At 43.2% G+C, this 25,224-nt stretch overlaps 1 protein-coding gene and 1 long non-coding RNA gene across 2 annotated transcripts; one reads left to right on the forward strand and one right to left on the reverse strand.

The window, feature by feature from the left end:
- The first annotated feature begins 3,687 nt into the window (after window positions 1-3,687).
- LOC117081198 lies at window positions 3,688-24,794 on the forward strand. Its single transcript, XR_004436132.1, has 3 exons — window positions 3,688-3,771; window positions 22,920-23,141; window positions 24,593-24,794. It is a non-coding gene; the product is annotated as an uncharacterized LOC117081198 (long non-coding RNA).
- Window positions 5,238-7,758, reverse strand: LOC117081197 (HIG1 domain family member 1A, mitochondrial-like). The gene has a single exon (XM_033206963.1). The coding sequence runs from the start codon at window positions 6,232-6,234 to the stop codon at window positions 5,953-5,955; it is 282 nt and encodes a 93-aa protein (XP_033062854.1). The 5' UTR covers window positions 6,235-7,758; the 3' UTR covers window positions 5,238-5,952.
- Window positions 24,795-25,224: the final 430 nt, after the last annotated feature.

The raw sequence follows: 25,224 nt of genomic DNA on the forward strand, positions 1-25,224 counted from the left end.
CGTTGATTAAATTCCTATAATCCCTGGAAACCCTTCCTGTCTGCTTACACTTCCAGTTCATCACAGCTTGTGCTGAGGTTGAAACAGCTTGTGGTAGATAGTGTCAGGTTTTAGCTTAGAGTCAGTTCCGGGCAGTTGGGGTCTGTGAATTCAGGATTCCAAAACAGCCAGTGGCCTTTCTTCAGCAGCACCAAAGCTTAGATGGGGCAGGAGTGACGGCTGTATTCCGAGTGACAAGCAAGGCTTTCTGAAGCCTGTTCTGCTGTGTCAGACTTGGAGTCCAAACTGACCCACATCAGGTTGGATGATCTGCTCCTAAGGATCGGACATCTAATCCCACCAGAGCTCATTAGCAACCTAAAACCTTCTTTGAAAAATCCCGGAAGCATATCTCTATCTGGAGACTGCCTCTCTTTCTCTATTGCCTCTTTTTTTTCCTAGAGGCTCCAATAGGTAACAATAATAGCAGAAATAACCAGTTATGAAGACAGATTTGTTTTTAATACTCAAAGAATCTAAATTCCAACCAGCCCACTGACAGCAAAAATCTAGGAAGTTGTGTTTTACCATCAACACTTTCTTCTTGTAGCTTTCCCCCGTTGGGATGATCCTTCTAGCATTTATGAAATTACAAGCATATGATATTTTACATTAATTTATATTGTATATCTAGATGCAATAGCTGCTGCAACCAAGAAAATATTTGAGACAGCGCTCAATAAAAAATTTAGAGATTTATTTAGCTAAGGTTAAGGACACATCCAGGAAAAAAGGAACAGAAAACCATAGGAAACATCTGTGGTTTGTGCTTTTTCCAAAGTGCGTCTGGGGACATCATTATTTAAAGGGAAAAGTGTGGGCATTAGGGGAAAGAGAAGAGGGAGGAAAAGGGAGGGTAGGTAAGAGGCAAGTGGTTGCATTCCTTTGAGTCTTTGATCAGCATTCACTGAATCTGCATTTTACATGTGAAACGAGGGGGTAGAGGAATAGCTAATGATGCCTTCATTTCGTGCTTAGTGAATCTGCATTTTTATTTAAGCAGTCAAATATGCCTTTGTCTCAGGTGAACGGAGGGATGACTTATAGTTCTGTCCTTTGTCCCATACCTGTGATGACAAGCTGTCAATTTACATCATCGGAGTGTCATTCAGCAGAACCGTTTTAGGGTGAAGATCTTGGGGCTCACAAAGAATTCTCTTGTGAGCAAATGGTGAGGGAGTTATAGAGCTTTTAATTTTTGTAGCTATCTATTTAGGAACAAAATGGGAGGCAGGTTTGGGTGACCCAGTTCCTAGCTTGAATTTTCCCTTTGGCTTAGTGAGTTTGGGTTCCGATATTTTGTTTTCCTTCCCTGCAGCAAAATACAAAACCATTTAGAAATATATTTTTTTCATTGCAAATTTATTTGAAGCCATGGTGGCGTTCAATATTTAGATGTTGGGAAAGACTCTGGCTGGAATTTGAGACAAGGAAACGTTCCTCCTCCACTAACTTACTATAGTAGTGAGGTAGGAGGCTGGCAAGACTTGCTTTCTGTTTGCAGCCCTGTTGATCTGTTGATCGAAGCAGGATGTGGTCCGAACAGTATGCAGTGAAGAAGCCAGCCAAAACTAGCAGATGGTGATAGAAGTGACCTCTACTTGTCCTCACTGCTCATTAGCATAAGACACTCCCACCAGTGCCATGACAGTTTACAAATGTCATTGCAACAGGCCATGGTAATGGCCTGGAAGTTACCTTAGATGGTTCTGGAAACTCTCCACCCTTTTCCAGAAAGTTCTGAATAACCCATCTCTTAATTAGCATGTAATGAAAAGTGAGTATAAATACAGCTGCCAACAGCCCATATGCTGCCAACTCAGCCCACTGTCTATGGGTAAGTCCTGCTCTGCGAGGAGCAGTACTGGTTCAAAAAAGTTGCCTTCTCTCACCACAGGCTCACCCTTGAAACATGGGACACAGATTTGGCGTGGGACACGGATCCAAATCAGTTCAAATTGGGCCCACTGCCTATCTTACAAGACCCATGAATACAGCTATTCTCATTTATTTTTGTGTTGTCTGTGGCTGCTTTTGTGCCACAGTGGCAGATTGTGTGGTCTCCTGGCAGGTGAGGCCTAACATATTTATTACTTGGGTCTCTGCTGACCCCCTGGGCTACAGGTTTATCAATTTTATTGATCTTCTCAAAGAACCAGCTTTAGGTTGATTGATTTTTTCTTTTTCTACTTTATTTATTAGTTCTTTTATCTTTATTACATTTTCTTTCTTTGCTTGTTTCGGTTTTCATATGCTTTCTCCCCCTTCTGAGTTTCTTGACCATGATTAGGGACCGTGATTAGGGAACAAATAGCGTATTTCATTTGAAAAATGGAAACCAAAAAAGAGAAGCAAGTGGAAAATTTAAAACTGAAAAATATAAATCTTAAATGAAGAGTTTACTGGATAATATTAAAAGCAGATTAAACACTCCAGAGGAAAAGTTAAGTGATCTTAAAGAGAAGACAATACAAATCTAAAAACTGAAGCACAGACAGATTAAATGAAGAAAAAGGAGAGCACAGTCTCAGGGATTTGTGAGACAATGTCAAGTGGTCCCATGTATGGGTGACTGGATCTCTAGAAGGAGAGGAGAAAGAAACTGGTACAGAAAAAGCATAACAAAGCAGTAAGGCTGGCATGGTGCTTACACCTGTAATCCCAGTATTTTCTGGAGGTTGTTATTAGATTTTTTTTTTTTTTTGACATGGTGTCTTGCTCTGTCGCCGGGCTGGAGTGCAGTAGTATGATCTCGGCTCGCTGCAGTCTCTGCTTCCCGGGTTCAAGCTATTCTCCTGCCTCAGCCTCACAAGTAGCTGGGACTACAGGCGTGCACCACCATGCTCAGCTAATTTTTGTGTGTTTAGTAGAGACAGGGTTTCACCACGTTGGCCAGGATGGTCTTGATCTCTTGACCTCGTGATCTGCCCACCTTGGCCTCCCAAAGTGTTGGGATTACTGGAGTGAGCCACCGAGCCTGGCCCAGATAATAGAGGGCTATATTGAAGGTTGACACCTCCCTGCCTCTAATGCTTCTTCTTCTTGGGACAGAAAGAGTTGCCCAGGATTCTCACTGGAAGACACCTTGCTTTTTCTTTTTTTTTTGAGACAGAGTCTCGCTCTGTCGCCCGGGCTGGAGTGCAGTGGCCGGTTCTCAGCTCACTGCAAGCTCCGCCTCCCGGGTTTACGCCATTCTCCTGCCTCAGCCTCCGAGTAGCTGGGACTACAGGCGCCCGCCACCTCGCCTGGCTAGTTTTTCTTTCTGTATTTTTTAGTAGAGACGGGGGTTTCACGGTGTTAGCCAGGATGGTCTTGATCTCCTGACCTCGTGATCCGCCCGTCTCGGCCTCCCAAAGTGCTGGGATTACAGGCTTGAGCCACCGCGCCCGGCCGAGACCTTGCTTTTTCAAGCAGGGACAGAAATTCAGGGCTGCCTTCCTACACTGGGTGTTTCCAAAGTGGCTTTCTGCACTCATGATTCCAGCTATTGAGGAGAGTAATTATTATTCTGTCCTTTTAGAGGAAATCATTACACTTTCTGTTTAGAGAAATGTTTCCTTTTTTGAACAGTGGTCATTCTGAGCAGTGTCAACATTTCCTTCTGTTTTTGAAAGTAAAATTATCCACGTCTGTGTGAAAGCTGATCCACAAGCAGCAGACCACCAGGCTCCGCCTTGGCTTCCAGATGGCTTCAGTAAGTCCCGGAACTTTGCATTACTGACTCTACAGCAGGTGGGTGGCTCCCTCTGTAAGGGCTTCAGCCTGGATTCCTGGCTTTGGGCGCACAGCTGCAGAGCTTGTCTTTAGAAGTGTTAACCCAAAATACCTGAGATAGGTCTCAGTCAATTTAGAAAGTTTATTTTGCCAAGGTTAAGGATGCACCGGTGACACCGCCTCAGGAGGTCCTGACAACACGTGCCCAAGGTCTCAGCGTACAGTTGGCTCTTATACATTTTAGGGAGACATGAGACATCAATCAGTATATGTAAGATTGTTCCCAAACAGAACAAGGTCTGGCTGTTTGTTCTCGTGGTCCAGTAATGAGATGCAGACAGGCTGGGAAAGAAGGGAATTTATCTCTGCAACCGGTTACAGGGAGGTCAGAGTAACTCACCAGACCAACTCCAAATTACAAGTTTTTTCCAAGTGCTTATATACATTCATGTACCTACAAGCCAAAAGCCAGTGTTTCACTCTATCTAATCTTTAACTACAATCCGGGGTCTAGACAGTTACTTTAGAGTCTTGGAAAAATTACTTAATCTAACATGGGTCCTAGTACAAAGTATGCAAGAACATCTCCATTTTTTTTACTTTTATTTTTTGACATGGGTCACTTACTTTAATAACAATATATATACGGCCGGGCGCGGTGGCTCAAGCCTGTAATCCCAGCACTTTGGGAGGCCGAGACGGGCGGATCACGGGGTCAGGAGATCGAGACCATCCTGGCTAACACAGTGAAACCCCGTCTCTACTAAAAAAATACAAAAAACTAGCCGGGCGAGGTGGTGGGCACCTGTAGTCCCAGCTACTCGGGAGGCTGAGGCAGGAGAATGGCGTGAACCCAGGAGGTGGAGCTTGCAGTGAGCTGAGATCCGGCCACTGCACTCCAGCCTGGGCGACAGAGCGAGACTCCGTCTAAAAAAAAAAAAAAAATATATATATATATATATACCATAGTATCACCATGGAATGTAAATTCAGATTAGACAAGAGAATTTCACAAGTGTAACAGCATTCGGTAGTTTATAAAAGTTTGGTTATACTGTGTGGCCAAACCAGCTTGCTCATAAGTTATTAATTGATTCCATTATAGGTAATTAGTTTAGTATTTACAATTCTTATGGAAAAAATAAGCAATGCACACATTTAAAAAGTGTTCATTGGCTGGGCACGGTGGCTCATGCCTGTAATCCCAGAACTTTGGGAGGCTGAGGAGGGCAGATCACGAGGTCAGAAGATTGAGACCATCTGGTTAACACGGTAAAACCCCATCTCTACTGAAAATACAAAAAAAAAAAAAAATCAGCCAGGCGTGGTGGCATGCACCTGTAGTCCAAGCTACTTGGGAGGCGGAAGCAGGAGAATCGCTTGAACCCAGGAGGCAGAGGTTGCAGTGAGCTGAGATTGCGCCACTGCACTCCAGCCTGGTGACAGAGCGAAACTCTCTTAAAAAAAAAAAAAAAAAGTGTTCATTTACCTTTGCATGAGTGCTTAAAATATATATTTCTATTTCAAGATGACATTTAAAATTTATTCTAATATAACAGCAGCAAAAATACAATTCACAATTACAAAAGAATTAGAATCCACAAGTTATTCTCATGTTTACAATTGTGATTCTTTAATAAATACCACTACTATGCAGCTCTATTGTAAGCTTTCTAGATTTGGTTTAAATACACACACATAGATACATCAGTTGTGGGAAGCTTTAGAATTTATATGTCATGCACTTTTTGGACAGAGTTCTAAAAGAGCCAGCCAGTCCACAAGAAGGGCAGAAAAAAGTTAACTGGGGCATATAGAACTCTTAGATAACATCCAAAACATGTGAGATCCTGCAGCAAACTGGGAGGACTTCAGGGTTGGCCTGCTATCTCCTTTAGAACTAAGTTCATCTTCACAATTGAAGAAGATGGACATTTCAACACAATCTAGTGCATTTAGGTGACATGTTTCTTTTATGCTAACTTGATTTCCTTGAATGACCTAGTTAGTAAACTAGTCACTAGTAATTTGGTCACCAGGCAAATCAAGCCTGCAAGAAAGGAAGCCAATATTCAAAATGCCGTGTTACCATCTAAACCCACTCAAATAGTTCATTTTCCACAATAACACATAACTTCAATAATGAGACGTCTAACTAAAGCAAGCTCCTCCAACAAGACCAAGACAGCATCTCTTCTTCTAAGGCTTAGGTTTTGCCCAGAATTCCCAACACACGGAACAGCCCTTACCAACAGTCGTTGCTCCTACAACAAAGCCTTGGGGGGCCACACACATGTGGATCAGATGAAGGGACATTTGAGTATTTCCCCTGCTCTTCAATGTGTGTAATCCATATGTAACAAGTGCTGCAAAACCTGCTTTTCTAACGGGTACGAATAGTGCCTCTTTAGCTTTTCGAATAAGTTTGGATCCCTGATCTTCATCATATGAAGAAAGGGAAACATCTGTGTCTGTTGACATAGCAACTGCTTGAGGAATCTCCCTAGAGCAAGAAAACCTCTCACGTGTCAACCAGCTTCTGATCCCCGCCTGAGGACTTTCATTATTTTAATTAAACCCTAAGATCTGAGAAAGCCCAGGCGGGATCTTGATAAACTTGTTTTGCTTTCTAGCGTTTGTACTAAGGCACTAGCTTCTCTGGTTCCTTAATATTTAACTTATATACTCCTCAGAGTTATAGCAAGGTGTTGGTGAAGGCTGAGTGTGCTGGTTGCTAATGGACACCTGGCCTGCCACAGTCCCCACTGTCAATTTGTACATGATTTCTATCATGTTAGTTACTTTTCCAAGCACTGATTTGTTACGAGATTAGTACAAGAGTACAAATTATGACATGGTGAACTAAGACAAAGTGAGCGATGCATTCTTTCTGGCTACTTCCTGCTGGAGAGGGTCTTCATCGGGGGCACTGGAGTGGAAGATATCTATTTGGCGTTGGTAATGTACCCGACTTAGGAAACTCAAAGGCAGTGCCTGTTGCAACATAATCTTATGAGATTGAGGAATGTTTTGGAACAACATATGACAACAATATAGGCCATTACATAGTGTTATGCCTATGCCCAGGAGGGTGGTTAGGACAACAAGAATTTCTGCCATCAGGAAGGTCCTCCACCAAACCAAGAGGCTATCACTTCGTTGAGGGACAGTGCAGGGTTAGATATGGCCTCAGTCTGTTGGTGCATATCCTTCAAAGCTAAAGAAATGTTTCCCGAGTTATTGGGAATATACATACAATATTCAGTTTTAACTGCAGCTCAAGGAGGAACCTGACATTGCATCACGTAAAGTTTTTTTAATAGGCCATTCTGAATTTTTTTTTTTTTTAGTTATTCTGGTCATTTGCAATCCTGTCCATTGTTTAAGATTTTCTATAAAGAAACCCAAATTTTCCTTGTTTAGGGGAGGCTCACCAAAGCAGTCACATAGGGCTAGAGAGGAGTAATAGACCACAGATCCAGCAAGAGTCTTGCTGTAAGATATCTGCATAATCTTGTGTCCATGAAAGAAGAAGTTTAGAAACATATTGTAAAAGAATAGCTTGTCATCTTTTGAATGGAAATCAGGCCTTCTAGGGGTTCTGTCTCCCATCTTGTGGCCTTGGTGGCCTTTGTCATGGATGTTTCATCTGGTAGGACGCCTTCACCTGTGTGTGGTGGCTCCATGGCGTGATGCCCACCAGTTTCAGTGCCGAATTGGTGGCCAAGAGCACACCTTAGGCCCTTTTCCATTTCTCCTGTGGCTGTTGAGTTGAGCCTGTTTCCCTCCATTCTTTAGCAATATATGATCACTGGGCTGGAAGGAGTGGCATCGTTCTGCCAAATTCACAATGCTCCTGTCGGAAGCAAGCTTATGCAAATGTTAAGAATTTGTCCTGGTTGGGCGCAGTGGCTCACGCCTATAATGCCAGCACTTTGAGAGGCCGAGGCAGGCGGATCATCTGGGGTTGGGAGTCCGAGATCAGCCTGACTAACATGGAGAAACCCTGTCTCTACTAAAAATACAAAATTATCTGGATGTGGTGGTGCACGCCTGTAATCCCAGCTACTCAGGAAGGCTGAGGCAGGAGAATCACTTGAACCCAGGAGGTGGAGATTATAGTGAGCCGAGATCACACCCCTGCTCTCTAGCCTGGGCAACAAGAGCGAAACTCTGTCTCAAAAAAAAAAAAAAAAAATTTATTTCAAGTATTTACCATAGTGTTTAATAGTTGACTTTCTATTAAGGGGTGCCCTAGTAATCTGAGGTGAATTAGCAGCAAAGGGTCTCTGTATTAGTTAGGGTTCTCCAGAGGGACAGAAATAATAGGATATATGTGTACATGAAAGGGAGTGTATTAAGGAGAATTGATCACACAATCACAAGGTGGAGCCCACGATAGTCCATCTGCAAACGGAGGAGCAAGGAAGGTGGTAGTGGCTCAGTCCAAGTCCCAAAGTCTCCAAAGTAGGGAAGTCGACAGTGTAGCCTTCAGTTTGTGGCTGAAGGCCTGAGAGCCCCTGGCAAACCACTTTGGTATAATTTCATACCACCGTATTTTTTTCTCTCTTTTTTTTTTTTTCATACCACTGTATTTTTACATAAACACTAGGGCAGAGGAAGAAATCAAATATGCATTTGTCTCATGTGAGCCTCAGAGGGATGACTGACCTTGAGATGAATTCTGTCTGTCCTTTGTCCACAAGGAATTTCCTTGTGGGCAGACTGTGAGGGAGGTATGTAGCTTCTTTGCAGCTATTATTTAGGAATAGAATGGGAGGTGGGGTTGCCTGACATACTTCCCAGCTTGACTTTTCCCTTTGGCTTCATGATTTTGGGGTCCCAATAAATAAAAAAAGATTTATTTTCCTTTCACAGAAGGCTTTCACGGAAAACCATTTGTCTTTTGAAAGTCCATCTGTCTTGCTGGACAGTGAGGCCTCTGGGCAGAGTTCACCACCTCTGTGTATCTGGCACAGTGTGGGGAGCCCGGGATCCCCATGTAGTAGAGAGTTGTGGGGTGCCAGGGACTGAGTCTACCTTAGCCAGAGGAGAAGCCAGAGAGTGGGCAGGTGGGGGACCCTGGGTCGTGGGAAACGAGCAAATCCCAACATCGTCTGCTTCTGCTGCAATGGGGCCTAAGTCCCTTCTCAACCCCAAACAATGCTTTCTCTCTCCTCGTTCCTCTGTGGCATCGTCCTGCCTTATAAGGTGCATTCTAATCTCAGCAGCAGCGTTCTGAATACTGAAATCTTTCCTCCCATCAGCCCAGATGTACCGATTGGCAGAAGCTCCAGGGAGAGCAGGCTGAGCTCAATGGTGTGTGACTGAAAAGGAACAGCAGGGCTCAGGCTCTTAAATCTAGAAACAAAACAATTCCGGAATGAATCCTGCAAATTCCAGAGGGCAAAGTGAACCCTGAATATCTGAGACAGTTCTCAGTTAATTTAGAAAGTTTATTTTGCCAAGGTTGGGGACACGTGCCCATGACACAGCCTCAGGAGGTCCTGATGACAGGTACCTAAGGGGAGGTTGGGGCACAGCTTGGTTTTATACATTCTAGGGAGACATGAGACATCAATCAATATATGTAAGATGTACATTGGTTCCATCCAGAAAGGCAGGACAACCCCAAAGCAGGGAGGGGGCTTCCAGCTCACAGGTAGGTGAGAAACCAATGGTTGCATTCTTTTGAGTTTCTGATTAGCCTTTCCAAAGCAGGCAATCAGATACGCATTTATCTCAGTGAGCAGAGGGATGATTTTGACTAGAATGGGAGACAGGTTTGTCCTAAGCATTTATCAGACTGACTTTTTCCTTTAGTTAGTGATTTGGGGGCCCCAAGATTTATTTTGCTTTCACCACAGTCCACTCCACCAGCACCACCTGATTCTGGGGAAGGACTTTACTGCTGCCACAACAAATCAAGGCTGTTAACAGGGAGCCATTTCCTTATTTAGGCCAAAGCTCATATTTCATTGGCCATCAGCTGCTGCTGCTAGTGCCTTAACTGATTTTAGACATTCAGCAGTACTGTTAAAAGCCTTTCCCTCTCCCCACGTGGAGACCATCTTTGGGTCCTGTGGTTCCCTGACCAATGTGGCTGATGTGGAGGAGGAGCTAGGGAGGAGTCCTGGCTCTGCTCCTCCCCCTTCCCTTTTCCTTGTCTATTTCCTTTGTCCCATTCCATGCCAGGCCTTTCACTGGATCCTGGAGGTGCAGGGATGGAGGGAGGGAGGAAGGAGCACACAGGATCCTGTCTGCGTGGAGCTCACAGCACAGAGGGGCACAGACAGGCACAGGGAATTGAAGCTCAACCCGACCTCTGCAGGGAGCAGCGGAGGCCTCGGAGGACCCAGGGCCTGAGAATGGAGTGGTGGGTCAGCTGAGCCAGGCTTGGGCCACCAGGGCTGCCTCTCAGGTGAGAGGGTCTGAGGGAGAGGAAGAGGAAGAGTGGATGTGGGGAGGTGATGGAGGCAGAGAGACCCAGATGTGCAGAGCAGCAGAGGCCAGAGCCAGAGCTGGTTTTTTGTTGCAGTTTTTTGAAAATCCTGAGCCTGGAGATCTGTTTGAGATTTTCCACGTTGGCTAAAAGGATTGGGCCATCTATGTGGGAGATGGTTACATGATCCACCTGGATCCTCCAAGTAAGGACTGTAGAAAATGAAATTTACAAAATATTTTGTTAGTGAGATAATGAGAACAAGCTGGTTAACAGGAGAATGAAGGAATGAATAAATGTATCGTCCGAAACAAAACAAAACAAAACAAAACAAAAAAAAAAGAAAGCTAGAATGAACCTGCTAAGTTAGAAGCAAGTTGCTTTACGTTCTACAGAGGTGTGGTTTTACAGCCTTTGATGTTCTCTTTGCACCAAGCATCTGTGTTGTCGCCACACCCAAATCATTGTCATCCATATCAGAGTAACACCTTTGTATCTATACATTATCACTTACCCTGAGAGTGTTGTGCAAATGTAGGAATTGATCACAAACATTAAATCAAGGTCATTTAACCTTGATGACCCTGAGGGGCCTTGCAAGGCAAAGCATGAGGCCAGAGGAAGGTCCAACCCTGGGCAGGGGACAGATTAGGGCAAGCATTTTTTTCATCTCTGAGTTGTAGAGGCTCAGAGAAGGCAGATGATTTACCTAAGGTTCATCAGCGTTGCTCCCATCACCATGGGCCCAGTAGGAGACATGGTTCTATTTTGTGCCTAAATTCCAGGGTACGGGTAGATTTTCTTAAGAGGATAGACTCTCAGTCCAAACATCAGCTTGACATTAGATACAAATAAATAAAATCATGCTTAAGGTTGTGTACATCAGCTATGGTCCCTCTAAATATCTAACGCTCATTATAGAATGGAACTGAGAGTTCCTTGGTGGATAGCTCTTCTGTGCATCTGTGTATGTGCCTAGAACTTTGCTGGGTCATAGGACAGAAGACATTTAACGAAGGGTTCCCTCTGGGTCAGCTCAGTGCAGTGGAAGGAGCCTGCCCTTTGTGGCTTGAGAGAAGCAGTTTCACATCCTGGTTCTAGGACTTTTCACAGCATAGAAAAGTCAGATATTGTTCCTCTGGGCCCAATATTGATTCTTGAAAATGAAGATGATAGGCCGGGCGCGGTGGCTCAAGCCTGTAATCCCAGCACTTTGGGAGGCCGAGACGGGCGGATCACGAGGTCAGGAGATCGAGACCATCCTGGCGAACACAGTGAAACCCCGTCTCTACTAAAAATACAAAAAAAAAACTAGCCGGGCGAGGTGGCGGGCGCCTGTAGTCCCAGCTACTCGGGAGGCTGAGGCAGGAGAATGGCGTAAACCCGGGAGGCGGAGCTTGCAGTGAGCTGAGATCCGGCCACTGCACTCCAGCCTGGGCGACAGAGCAAGACTCCGTCTCAACAAAAAAAAAAAAAAAAAAAAAAAAGAAAATGAAGATGATAATATTTTCCTTGAAGGGTAGAATAAAGAACAGCCTTGTAGTGCATCCAAGCACCATAGATAGTAATAAAAATGGATTCCCTTCTGAATTTCACAAGTATATTAAAATCAATAAGTATATTCAGGCGTATTTCTAACATCATTGTGTATAATGGCTAAATATTTTGAACAACCTAAATGCCTAATAGTAGTGGACTGGTTAAATTATGTACACACTTATAATGCAACATGATGACATTGTCATATGGTATAGCCATTGACAATCACATTTATGACATGTAAAATATTCATGACACATCTTGGTAAACACAAAAAGCAAAGTCTATGATTCTGTCAAACTTCTTGGTGAAAGGGTAACACTAAAAGCTCAGTAATTGGTACTTTTCAACCTTCTGTTTTCTTCTCCTGCCTCTGTGTCCTTACCTTACCTGCCTTTTGTCCACTGTCTGTGATTCCCAGGTAAGTATTTCAAGATTGGTTCCTCCAATCCCTTCATGTTTCTGACTGGCGAGGCCGTGGTGACAAAGGAGCCCCTGGAGCATGTGGCATGGGGCTGCCTCTGCTGGGTCCACAACCGTTTGGACCCCAAGTACAGACCTCGGCTTGTGGGTGAGATCATCAGTTCTGCAGAGGAGTTGGTTGGCGACCAGAAGATGCATAAAGTTTTTTTTTTTTTTTTTTTTTTTTTTTGAGACGGAGTCTCGCTCTGTCGCCCAGGCTGGAGTGCAGTGGCCAGATCTCAGCTCACTGCAAGCTCCGCCTCCCGGGTTCACGCCATTCTCCTGCCTCAACCTCCCGAGCAGCTGGGACTACAGGCGCCCACCACCACGCCCGGCTAGTTTTTTGTATTTTTTAGTAGAGACGGGGTTTCACTGTGTTAGCCAGGATGGTCTCGATCTCCTGACCTCGTGATCCGCCCGTCTCGGCCTCCCAAAGTGCTGGGATTACAGGCTTGAGCCACCGCGCCCGGCCAAAGTTATTTTTAATAACAGTGAATGCTTTGTCACTGATCTGGAATATGGCCAACCCCTTTGCAAGTTGGTAAGGCCCCTTTTGGGGTGAACTCTTCCTTCTGGAGTTCTTGGGGTGAGATTATGTGTGGATTTTTTCAAAGATGACCAGTGGAGATTGCGCTGTATTTCTCACATTGATATTATAGTATTCATACCATAACATTAATAGCGTTCTTTAAAAAGGATTTTTTTGGGGGGAGGCCGAGGAGGGTGGATCACCTGAGGTCAGGAGTTCAAGACCAGCCTGGCCAACATGGTGAAACCCTGTCTCTACTAAAAATACAAAAATTAGCCGGGCGTGGTGGCGTGTGCTTGTAATCTCACCTACTCAGGAGGCTGAGGCAGGAGAATAGCTGGAACCCGGGAAGTGGAGGCTGCAGTGAGCCAAGATTGTGCCACTGTAGTCCAGTTTGGGTGACAGAGTGAGACTATTTCTCAAAAATAAAATAAAATAAAATAAATAAATAAATAAATAATTTTTTTAAAATACAAAAATTAGCCAGGTGTGGTGGTGGCCACCTGTAATCTCATCTACTTGGGAGGCTGAGGCATGACAATTGCTTGACCCTGGGAGGTGGAGGTTGCAGTGGGCCGAGAGCACGCCACTGCATTCCAGCCTGGGTGACCCAGTGAGACTTTGTCTCAAAAAGAAAAAAATTTTTAAAAAAATTTCCATAAGTTATTGGGGAACAGGTGGTGTTTGGTTACAAGAGTAAGTTCTTTACTGGTGATTTGTGAGATTTTGGTGCACCCATCACCTGAGCAGTCTACACTGCACTCTATTTGTAGTCTTTTATCCCTCACCCACTTCCCACCCTCTCCCCTTGAGTCCCCAAAGCCCATTGATTCCTTCTTATGATTTTGCATCCTCATAGCTTAGTTCCCACTTATGAGTAAGAACATATGATGATTGGTTTCCCATTCCTGAGTTACCTCACTTAGAATAATAGTCTCCAACCTCATCTGCATTGCTGTGAATGCCATTAATTCATTCCTTTCTGTGGCTGAGTAGTATTTCATCATATGTATATGCCACAGTTTCTTTATCCATTTGTTGATTGATGGGCATTTGGGTGGCTCCATGTTTTTGCAATTGCGAATTGTGATGCTATAAACATGCGCGTGCAAGTATCTTTTTCATAAAATGACTTTTTTTCCTCTGAGTAGATACCCAGTAGTGGGATTGTTGGATCAAATGTTAGTTCTACTTTTAGTTCTTTAAGGAATCTTCACTCTGTTTTCCATAGTGGTTGCACTAGTTTACATTCCCACCAACAGCGTACAAGTGTTCCCTGTTCACTGCATCCATGCCAACACCTACTGTTTTTTTTTTTTTTTTATTATGGCCATTCTTGCAGGAGTAAGGTGGTATTACACTGTGGTTTTGATTTGCAGTTCCCTGATCATTAGTGATATTAAGCATTTCTTTTCATAGGTTTATTGGCTGTTTATATATCTTCTTTTGGGAATTGTCTATTCATATCCTTAGCCCACTTTTTAATGGGATTGATTGTTTTTTCCTTGCTGATTTGAGTTTGTTGTAGATTCTGGATATTAGTGTTTTGTCAGATGTATAGATTGTGAAGATTTTCTCCACTCCGTGTGTTGTCTGTTTGCTTTTCTGACTGTTCCTTTTGTCGTGCAAAAGCTCTTGAGTTTAATTAAGTCCCAGCAATTTATCTTTGTTTTTATTGCATTTGCTTTTGGGTTCTTGGTCATGAAATCCTTGCTTAAGCCAATGTCCAGAAGGGCTTTTCCAATGTTATCTTCTAGAATTTTTATAGTTTCAGGTCTTAGCTTTAAGTCCTTAATCCATGTTGAGTTGATTTTTGTATAAGGTGAGAGATGAGGATCCAGTTTCATTCTCCTACATGTGGCTAGCCAAGTATCCTAGCACCATTTGTTGAAAAGGGTGTCCTTTCCCCACTTTACATTTTTGTTTGCTTTGTCAAAGATCAGCTGGCTGAAAGTATTTGACTTTATTTCTGGGTTCTCTATTCTGTTTCATTGGTAGCCTATATGCTTATTTTTATACCAGTACCATGCTGTTTTGGTGACTATGGCCTTATAGTATAGTTTGAAACCAGGTAATGTGATGCCCCCCAGATTCGTTCTTTTTGCATAGTCTTGCTTTGGCTATGCAGGCTCTTTTTTGGTTCCATATAAATTTTAGGATTGTTTTTTCTAATTCTGTGAAGTATGATGATAGTATTTTGATGGGAGTTGCATTGAATTTGTAGATTGCTTTTTGCAGTATGGTCATTTTGACAATATTGATTCTACCCATCCATGAGCACAGGATGTGTTTCCATTTGTTTGTGTCATCTGTGATTTCTTCCAGCAGTGTTTTGTAGTTATCCTTGTAGAGGTCTTTCACCTCCTTGGTTAAGTATATTCCTAGTATTTTATTTTATTTTTTTGTAGCTATTGTAAAAGGGATTGAGTTCTTGATTTGATTCTCAGCTTGGTCACTGTTAGTGTGTAGAAGAGTTACTGATTTGTGTCCATTAGTTTTGGATCCAGAAACTTTGCTGAATGCTTTTATCAGCTCTAGGAGCTTTCTAGAGGAGTCTTTAGGATGTACTAGGTAAACAGTCATATCATTAGCAAACAGTGACAGTTTGACTTCCTCTTTACCGATTTGGATGTCCTTTATCTCTTTCTCTTGTCTGATTGCTGTGGCTAGGACTCTCAGCACTGTGTTGAAGAAGAGTGGTGAGAGTAGGCATCCTTGTCTTGCTCCAGTTCTCAGAGGGGATGCTGTCAACTTTTCAGCATTATGTTGGCTGTGGGTTTGTCGTAGATGACTTTTATTACATTGAGATATGTCCCTTGTATGCCGATTTTGCTGAGAGTTTTAATCATATAGGAATGCTGGATTTTGTCGACTGCTTTTTCTGCATCTATTAAAATGATCATATGATTTTTGCTTTTAATTCTGTTTACATGGTATATCACATTTATTAACGTGTGTATGTTAAACCATCCCTGCATCCCTGGTGTCAAACCCACTTGTTCATGGTGGATTCTCTTTATGATATGTTGTTGGATTCAGTTAGCTAGTATTTTGTTAAGGATTTTAACATCTATGTTCATGAGGGATATAGGTCTGTAGTTCTCTTTTCTAGTTACATCCTTTCCTGGTTTTGGTATTAGGGTGATACTGGCTTCACAGAATGATTTAGGGAGGATTCCCTCTTTCTCTATCTTGTGGAATAGTGTCAATAGGATTGGTACCAATTCTTCTTTGAATGTCTGGTAGAATTCTGCTGTGAATCCATTGGTCCTGGACTTTTTTGTTGTTTGTAATTTTTAAATTTTTAAATTACCATTTCAGTCTCACTGTTGTTATTGGTCTATTTAGGGTATCCAGTTCTTCCTGATTTAAGGTAAGAAGGTTGTATCTTTCCAGGAATTTATCCATCTCCTCTAGGTTGTCTAGTTTATGTGCATAAAGATGTTCATAGTAGCCCTGAATGATCTTTGTATTGCTGTGGTATCAGTTTTAATATCTCCCATTTCTTTTCTAATTGAGCTTATTTGGATTTTTTTTCTTCTTTTTTTTTTTTTTTTTTTTTTTTTTGAGACGGAGTCTCGCTCTGTCACCCGGGCTGGAGTGCAGTAGCCGGATCTCAGCTCACTGCAAGCTCCGCCTCCCGGGTTCACACCATTCTCCTGCCTCAGCCTCCCGAGTAGCTGGGACTACAGGCGCCTGCCACCTCGCCCGGCTAGTTTTTTGTACTTTTTAGTACAGACGGGGTTTCACAGTGTTGGCCAGGATGGTTTCGATCTCCTGACCTCGTGATCCGCCTGTCTCGGCCTCCCAAAGTGCTGGGATTACAGGCTTGAGCCACCGCGCCCGGCCTTTTTTCTTCTTTTCTTGATTAATCTTCCTAATGGTCTATCAATTTTATTTGTCTTTTGAAAGAACCAGCTTTTTATTTCATTTATATTTTGTATTTTTTTTTTGTTTCAATTTCATTTAGTTCTGGTCTGATCTTGGTTATTTCCTGTCTTCTGCTGGGTTTGGGTGTGGTTTGTTCTTGTTTCTCTAGTTTGTTGAGGTGTGACCTTAGATTGCCTGTTTGTGCTCTTTCAGACTTTTTGATGTCAGTGTTTAGGGCTATAAACTTTCCTCTTAATCATCACCTTTGCTGTATCCCAGAGGTTTTAAGAGGTTGTGTCACTACTGTCCTTCAGTTCAAAGAATTTTAAAATTTTCATTTTGATTTCATTGTTGACCCAGTGATCATTCAGGATCAGGTTATTTAATTTCCATGTATTTGCATGGTTTTGAAGGTTCCTCTTGGAGTTAATTTCCAGTTTTATTCCGCTGTGGTCTGAGAGAGTGCTTTATATAATTTCAATTTTCTTAAATTTATTGAGGCTTGTTTTGTGGCCTCTCATATGGTCTGTCTTGGAGAAAGTTTCATGCACTGTTGAATAGAATGTATATTCTGTGGTTGTTGGGTGGAATGTTCTCTTATATATCTGTTAAGTCCATTTGTTTCAGGGTATAGTTTAAATCCATTGTTTCTTGACTTTCTGTCTAGTGCTGTAGGTGGAGTATTGAAGTCCCCTACTATTATTGTGTTGCTGTCTATCTCATTTCTTAGGTCTATTAGTAATTGTTTTACAAATTTGGGAGCTCCAGTGATAGGTGCATACATGTTTAGGATTGCGATATTTTCCTGTTGGATAAGGCCTTTTATATAATGTCCCTCTTTGTCTTTTTTAACTGCTGTTGCTTTAAAGTTTGTTTTGTCTGATATAAGCATAGCTACCTCTGTATCGGAGGAACCAGCCCCCAATATTTCAACATAGATTATTTCTCTTTTCCCTAAGTGTCGGCCAGTCTGAGAAATAAAGAGAAAGAGTACCTTCAAAACCATGCAAATACATGGAAATTAAATAACCTGATCCTGAATGATCACTGGGTCAACAATGAAATCAAAATGAAAATTTTAAAATTCTTTGAACTGAAGGACAGTAGTGACACAACCTCTTAAAACCTCTGGGATACAGCAAAGGTGATGATTAAGAGGAAAGTTTATAGCCCTAAACACTGACATCAAAAAGTCTGAAAGAGCACAAACAGGCAATCTAAGGTCACACCTCAACAAACTAGAGAAACAAGAACAAACCACACCCAAACCCAGCAGAAGACAGGAAATAACCAAGATCAGAGCAGAACTAAATGAAATTGAAAAAAAAAAATACAAAGAGAGAAATTTTACAGCTGGGCCTCTGGGGGTGATATCACATATTGGCAGGTTCCATGACGCCCCTTGAGCCACAAAACCAGCAAGTTTTTATTAGGGATTTCAAAAGGGGATGGGGGTATGAACAGGGAGTAAGTCACAAAGATCACATGCTTGAAAGGGCAGGAAAAGATCACAAGGGCAGAGAGGCAGAGCAAGATCACAAGGCCAGGGCGAAATTAGAATTACTGATGAGGTTCCACATCCTGCTGGGCATGCATTGTCATTGATAAACATCTTAACAGGAAACAGGGTTCAAGAGCAGACAATGGGTCTGACTAGAATTCACCAGGCTGGAATTTCCTAATCCTAGCAAGCCTTAGGGCACTGCAGGAGACCAGGGCATATTTCGTCCCTTATCTTCAACCCCATAAGACAGACATTCCCAGAGTGGCCATTTAGAGACCTCCCCATGGGAATGCATTCCTTTCCCAGGGTTATTCCTTGCTGGGAAAAGAATTCAGCAATATTTCTCCTATTCGCCTTCCGCAAGAAGAGAAATATGACTCTGTTCTGCCCAGCCCAGAAGGCAGTCAGACCTTATGGTTATCTCCCTTGTTCTCTGAAAATCTCTGTTATCCTGTTCCTTTTTAGGATGCCCAGATTTCATATTGTTCAAACATACATGTTTTACAAACAATTTGTGTAGTTAACTGGGTCCTGAGGTGACATACATTCTCAGTTTATGAAGATGACGGGATTAAGAGATTAAAGTAAAGACGCATAGGAAATTATAAGAGTATTGATTGGGGAAGTGATAAATGTCCGTGAAGTCTTCACAATTTATGTTTAGAGATTGCAGTAAAGACAGGTGCAAGAAATTATAAAAGTATTAATTTGGGGAACTAATAAATGTCCATGAAATCTTCACAAATTATGTTCTTCTGCTGTGGCTTCAGCCAGTCCCTCCATTCGGGGTCCCTGACTTCCTGTAACACTTCTGGCCAGGTGCTGTGGCTCACATCTGTAATCCCAGCACTCTGGGAGGCCGAGGTGGGTGGATCATGAGGTCAAGAGATTGAGACCATCCTGGCCAACATGGTGAAACCCTGTCTCCACTAAAAATACAAAAATTAGCTGGGTGTGGTGTGACGTGCTTGTAGTCCCAGCTGCTTGGGAGGCTGAGGCAGAAGAATCACCTGAACCTGGGAGGCAGGGTTGCAGTGAGCCAAGATTGTGCCAATGCACTCCAGCCTGGTGACAGAGCAAGACTCCGTCTCAAAACAAAACAAAGCAAAACAAAAAAACAGCTACTCCTGCTCACTTTTGGTGTCCATTTGGATGAAATGTCTTTTTACCCCCTTCACCTTAAGTTTATGTGAGCCCTTATGTTTTAGGTGAGTCCCTTGAAGGCAGCAGGTTGGTGAATTCTTATCCATTCTGCAATTCTGTATCTTTTAAGTGGAGCATTTAGGCCATTTACGTTCAGTGTTAGTATTGAGATGTGAGGTATCATTCCAGTTACCATGCTACTTGTCACCTGTATACCTTGTTTTTTTGTTTTTTCTTTTTTTTTTTAATTGTATTTTTGTTTTATGCATCCTGTGACATTTAGGCTTTAAAGAGGTTCCATTTCGATGTGTTTTCAGGATTTGTTTCAAGATTTAGAGTTCCTTTTAGCTATTCTTTTTTTTTTTTTTTTTTGAGACGGAGTCTCGCTCTGTCGCCCGGGCTGGAGTGCAGTGGCCGGTTCTCAGCTCACTGCAAGCTCCGCCTCCTGGGTTTATGCCATTCTCCTGCCTCAGCCTCCGAGTAGCTGGGACTACAGGCGCCCGCCACCTCGCCCAGCTAGTTTTTTGTATTTTTTAGTAGAGACGGGGTTTCACCATGTTAGCCAGGATGGTCTCGATCTCCTGACCTTGTGATCCGCCCGTTTCGGCCTCCCAAAGTGCTGGGATTACAGCTTGAGCCACCGTGCCCGGCCTAGCTATTCTTGTAGTGGTTGCTTGGTAGTGGTGAATTTTCTCAGCCTTTGTCTGAAAAAGACTGTATTTTCCCTTCATATATGAAGCTTAGTTTTGCTGGATACAAAATTCTTGGCTGATAATTGTTTTGTTTGAGGAGGCTGAAACAAATTGTTGTGTTTGAGGAGGCCCCAGTTCCTTCTAGCTTGTAGAGTTTCTGCTGAGAAATCTGCTTTTAATCTGATAGGTTTCCCTTATAGGTTATCTGGTGCTTTTGCCTCAGAGCTCTTAAGATTCTTTCCTTTGTCTTAACTTTAGATAGCCTGTTGACAATGTGCCTAGGCAATGATGTTTTTGTGATGAATTTCTGTTCTTTGAGCTTCTTGGATTTGGATGTCTAGGTCTCCAGCAAGGCTGGAAAAGTTTTCCTTGATTATTTCCCCAAATATGTTCTCCAAATTTTAGATTTCTCTTCTTCCTCAGGAATGCTGATTATTCTTAGGTTTGGTTGTTTAACATAATCCTAGATTTCTTGGAGGCTTTGTTCATATTTTCTTATTCTCTTTTCTTTGTCTTTGTTGGACTGGGTTAATTGAAAACCTTGTCTTCTAGCTCTGAATTTCTTTCTTCTGCTTATTTGATTCTATTGCTGAGACTTTTCAGAGCATTTTGCATTTCTGTAAGTGTGTCCATTGTTTCCTGAAGTTTTGATTGTTTTTTACGTATGCTATCTATTTCACTGAATATTTCTCCCTTCACTTCCTGTATCTTTTTTTTTTTTATTTCTTTAAACTGGGCTTCACCTTTCTCTGGTGCCTCCCTGATTAGCTTAATAACCAACCTTCTGAATTATTTTTCAGGAATAAATCAGGAATTTCTTCTTGGTTTGGATCCATTGCTGGTGAGCTAGTGTGATATTTTGGGGGTGCTAAAGAACCATGTTTTGTTATATTACCAGAGTTGGTTTTCTGGTTCCTTCTCATTTGGGTAGGCTGTGTCAGAGGGAAGGTCTAGAGCTGAAGGCTGTTGTTCAGATTCTTTTGTCCCACAGGATGTTCCCTTGATGTACTACTCTCCCCCTTTTCCCAGGGATGTGGTTTCCTGAGAGCTGAACTGTAGTGATTGTTATCTCTCTTCTGGATCTAGCCACCTAGCAAGTCTACCAGGGTCTGGGCTAGTACTGGGGGTTGTCTGCACAGAGTCCTGTGATGTGAACTGTCTGTAGGTCTCTCAGCCATGGATTACCAGCACCCATTCTGGTAGAGGCAGCAGGGTGAAATGTACTCTGTGAGGATTCTTAGCTTTGGTGGTTTAATGCACTATTTTTGTGCTGGTTGGCCTCCTGTCAGGAGGTTGCACTTTCCAGAGAGCATCAACTGTGGTAGTATGGAGAGGAACCAGTGATGGGTGGGGCCCTAGAACTCCCAAGAGTATATGCCCTTTGTCTTCGGTTACCAGGGTGGGTAGGGAAGGTGGCTGGGGGTGTGAGCTTTGTATTGGTTAGTTTTCACTTGAAGAGTGTGTTTATGGGTGAGTTGCATGCCATCTCTAGGAACTGGCTAGCTTTGGGAGGGGCTGACTCTCTAGGGTCAGCAATGCCCCAGATATCAAAAGCATCAGAGTAGAAAATAAAATATATGGTAATACACACCATGGGGCAGCACAAATGTTTCAGGGCCCTGAGGCCCAGTCTAACAAGAAAGTTCAGCAGCCACCATTCTAGTTTTGCCCAGGTTGGGCCAGGTTCTCCAACATAGGTGACATCATGTGCTTATTCAAGTGTGCTGATCTTGCATGCAGGGATATATGCACATTATATATATGTGTATAAATGCAATCATGTGGGTACACCTGAATATACACATAGGCTTTGGAACAGAAACACCGAGAAGAAACTCTGTTCCTACTGTTCCTCACAAGGGATCTCTGAGAGTGACAGCAAAGCTGGTGATCCCATCAGTCATCAGAGTCTCTCATTCCTGGGTGAATATCTGATGCTGCTGGGCAGTGAGCAGTTCTGCAGCTGAGGTGGGGGCTCCCCAAGCCAGGTCTCTGATGTTTCCTAGAAGTTTTCCCGCACGCTGTCTGGTTTTTCTGTTGGAGTCAAGCCAAAACCCACAACCTGGAGACTTGATTGAGATTTATCACACTCTGTATGAGCACTGGGCCATCTATGTGGGAGATGGTTATGTGGTCCATCTGATCATTCAGGTAAGAACGAATGATCAGTTTAAACACTAGCTTTGAGTTGAGAAGAGTAAATGAAAGCACAATTCGTTACTGTGCTTATTATCTCTGTTTCCTTTTGAATTTTAATACCCCAAATTTTCATTCATGAAAGAGTAGAATGTGGACTTCATCTTTTGACAAGCCTATTGTGACCCTTTCCTAAGTTTCCAGAAAGTTCTGTCTTGCCATTGAGTCACCTGCTTGCTACACAGTAGGGTAGAAATTGCCAGGCTTTTGGAGTTGTTTCAAAACTTCACTTCACAACTTTCAGTTCTTGGGCATGTTACTTAACCTTTCTGACACAAGATTGTTCTGTAAAATGGAGATAGGTGTTTTTACTTGGAAGAAATTGTAAGAAAACTGAATGAGACCTACTTCTTTCTGGTAGATACTCAAAAAAACTTTAAAACCTGTCTGAGTCAGACACATACCCAAAGATACATAAGAGGTGTTTATAATAATGCCACTGTCTATAGTAGAGAACCAGTTTAAACAATCTAAATACTTAACAGTCAGAGAGTTGTCAAATAAATTAAAGTGCCTCCATGTAGTGGAACGCCATGGTCGCCATGAAGTAGTTTCACATTTGTTGCAATGGGAGCATAATCTCAACACACTGTTAAGTATTTAGATTACAAATACTTATCAAATATTTGCACTCATGTTAAATCTAACAAGAACAAAAGAGAAGAGTAGGAAGAGATAGTCACACTCAAAGGTCAATAGTGGAACTTTTTGTTCTTCCTTCTCCCCATCCTTTTCCAACATTGCATCCCTGAGCACTGTAGTACCTTAGAGTGTCTGTCTGTATTTTAGGTGGGTCTTCAAAGGATGTGGTGAAATATGAGCCTCTGGGGGATGTGGTCCAGAATAGCACATACCAGGTCAACAGCTACTTGGACAAGTACAGACCATGGCCTGTCCATGAGATCATTCGCTTGGCAAGGGAGAGAATTGACAAAAAGTTTCACTACAACATTCTTTGTTCAAACTGTGAGCACTTTGCCACTCAGATATGACGAGCGCCACAGCAAGCAGGTAAGCCTCCTTCTGGAGTTGTGTTGGCAGAGGGATAGATGAAGCTATTGGCAAACATCAAGGGAGCCCTCCTGACACCTCTTACATAGATACTCAAGGACCAGACATTTAAATGGCATATCTAATTAATACAGGAGTTATTATTACAGGGGTTATTATTCATTGCTCCACAGCTGGGGACACTGAGACCCAGGGATTCCTGGTAAGTTGTCCATGGTGATCAAAGTGAAGAGGACACTTCAGAAATTGAACCCATTTACTTTTTTGTGTGTGTGATGGAGTCTCGCTCTGTCGCCCAGGCTGGAGTGCAGTGGTGTGATCTTGGCTTACTGCAAGCTCCACCTCCCGGGTTCACGTCATTCTCCTGTCTCAGCCTCCCAAGTAGCTGGGACTACAGGTGCCCGCCACCACGCCTGAATAATTTTTAGGATTTTTAGTAGAGATGGGGTTTCACCACGTTAGCCAAGATGGTCTCAATCTCCTGACCTCATGATCCGCCCACCTCGGCCTCCCAAAGTGCTGGGATTACAGGTGTGAGCCACCACGCCTGGCCTGAACCCATCTACTTTGACTCTAGGATCAGTGCTGCGTCCACTGAATCCCATGTTTGCTTCGCTTTGAAGAGCATTTTGCAGTGGGGAAATTCTCAAGGCTCCTCAGTGTAGTCCAGGTGAGGGATCATGACCCCATACACCAGGAATAACTGGCTCAGGTTCTGGTTCCAGCACTGACCAGCTAGGAGATGTTCCCAAAACCACCTTACTGAGACTTGGTTTCCTCATCCAGAAAATGGGGCAAATGCCTCACGTCTTTTCGGTTCAGAGTAGTCACATGATTTAGCTCAGGCTAAATGTGTTATTCTGGACTACATCCCCCAGAGGCCATTGCTTTGAGGCTGGTTCTTCCACACACTCCTGCCAGCCACGGATGTGCACCAGCATCCTCATTCCCAAATTTGGCAGCATCTCCTCATTCAGCCTTCTGTGCTCTGAGCTGTCTGGATCCCGCCCAAGTTCTGAGCTTCCTATGGCTTGAGAATACCTGAGCTCAAATCACAAATTAGCTTCTATCAGTAAGTGTCTTTGGACAGATTGTTTCCCTGTGTGGGCCTCAGTTTCCATGGGTGCAGAATGAGGAGTTGCGTGGGGGACCTGTGTAGGCCTGGCTGGCCCTGACCATATGGGATCCTTTGTTTCTGAGCCCAGCTCTGAAGGCAGCTCGTAAAAGGTCCCATGGGCTGTCAGAATGTGGACTGATCTCAGATCTAGATCAGATTCCTTATCCTCTAGGGGACCTCCAGGGTCAGGGCTGCTGAAGGGATACAGTCAACTTCCTCCTGGGGGAAAGGTCTCTGGGGTGGACAGAAGAATTACTATGTCTTTGTGTGACTTGAGAAAAATAAAGTCTTGGCTTTCTTTTGACTCTGAACAATGCCCTGTTCTACTTTGCAGAGTAAACGTGCAGTGTCTATCATTGTGGCTTGGATAGGAGTGACGTGTATGATTTGAGTAATTCTTGCCCAAAGTTATCACTGCTTGAGGAAGCCATTAAAAATTCCCTAGTTGGAGGCTGCTTCACAGACCAGCTGTTCCTCTGTGTGCCTAATTCTCTCTGTCACTGGCTTTTGGAAGGACCAATTGTAACAAGACTGAACTTCTTTTTTTTTTTTTTTTTGAGACGGAGTCTCGCTCTGTGGCCCAGGCGGGAGTATAGTGGCCGGATCTCAGCTCACTGCAAGCTCCGCCTCCCAGGTTCACACCATTCTCCTGCCTCAGCCTCCCGAGTAGCTGGGACTACAGGCGCCCGCCACCTCGCCCAGCTAGTTTTTTTTTGTATTTTTAGTAGAGACGGGATTTCACCGTGTTAGCCAGGATGGTCTCGATCTCCTGACCTCGTGATCTGCCTGTCTCGGCCTCCCAAAGTGCTGGGATTACAGGCTTGAGCCACCGCACCCGGCGACTGAACTTCTCGAAGAATCAAATGAAGGAACCTAGTGATCCCTTCATCAGATATTTCCACTACTTGATTATAGATTCATGAATCATTGGAAAGGAAGCAACTATGATTGAGCACTTGTTGAGTA

Source organism: Trachypithecus francoisi, unplaced genomic scaffold, assembly GCF_009764315.1.
Source record: "Trachypithecus francoisi isolate TF-2019V2 unplaced genomic scaffold, Tfra_2.0 Lachesis_group8, whole genome shotgun sequence".
Classification (NCBI taxonomy): Eukaryota; Metazoa; Chordata; class Mammalia; order Primates; family Cercopithecidae; genus Trachypithecus; species Trachypithecus francoisi.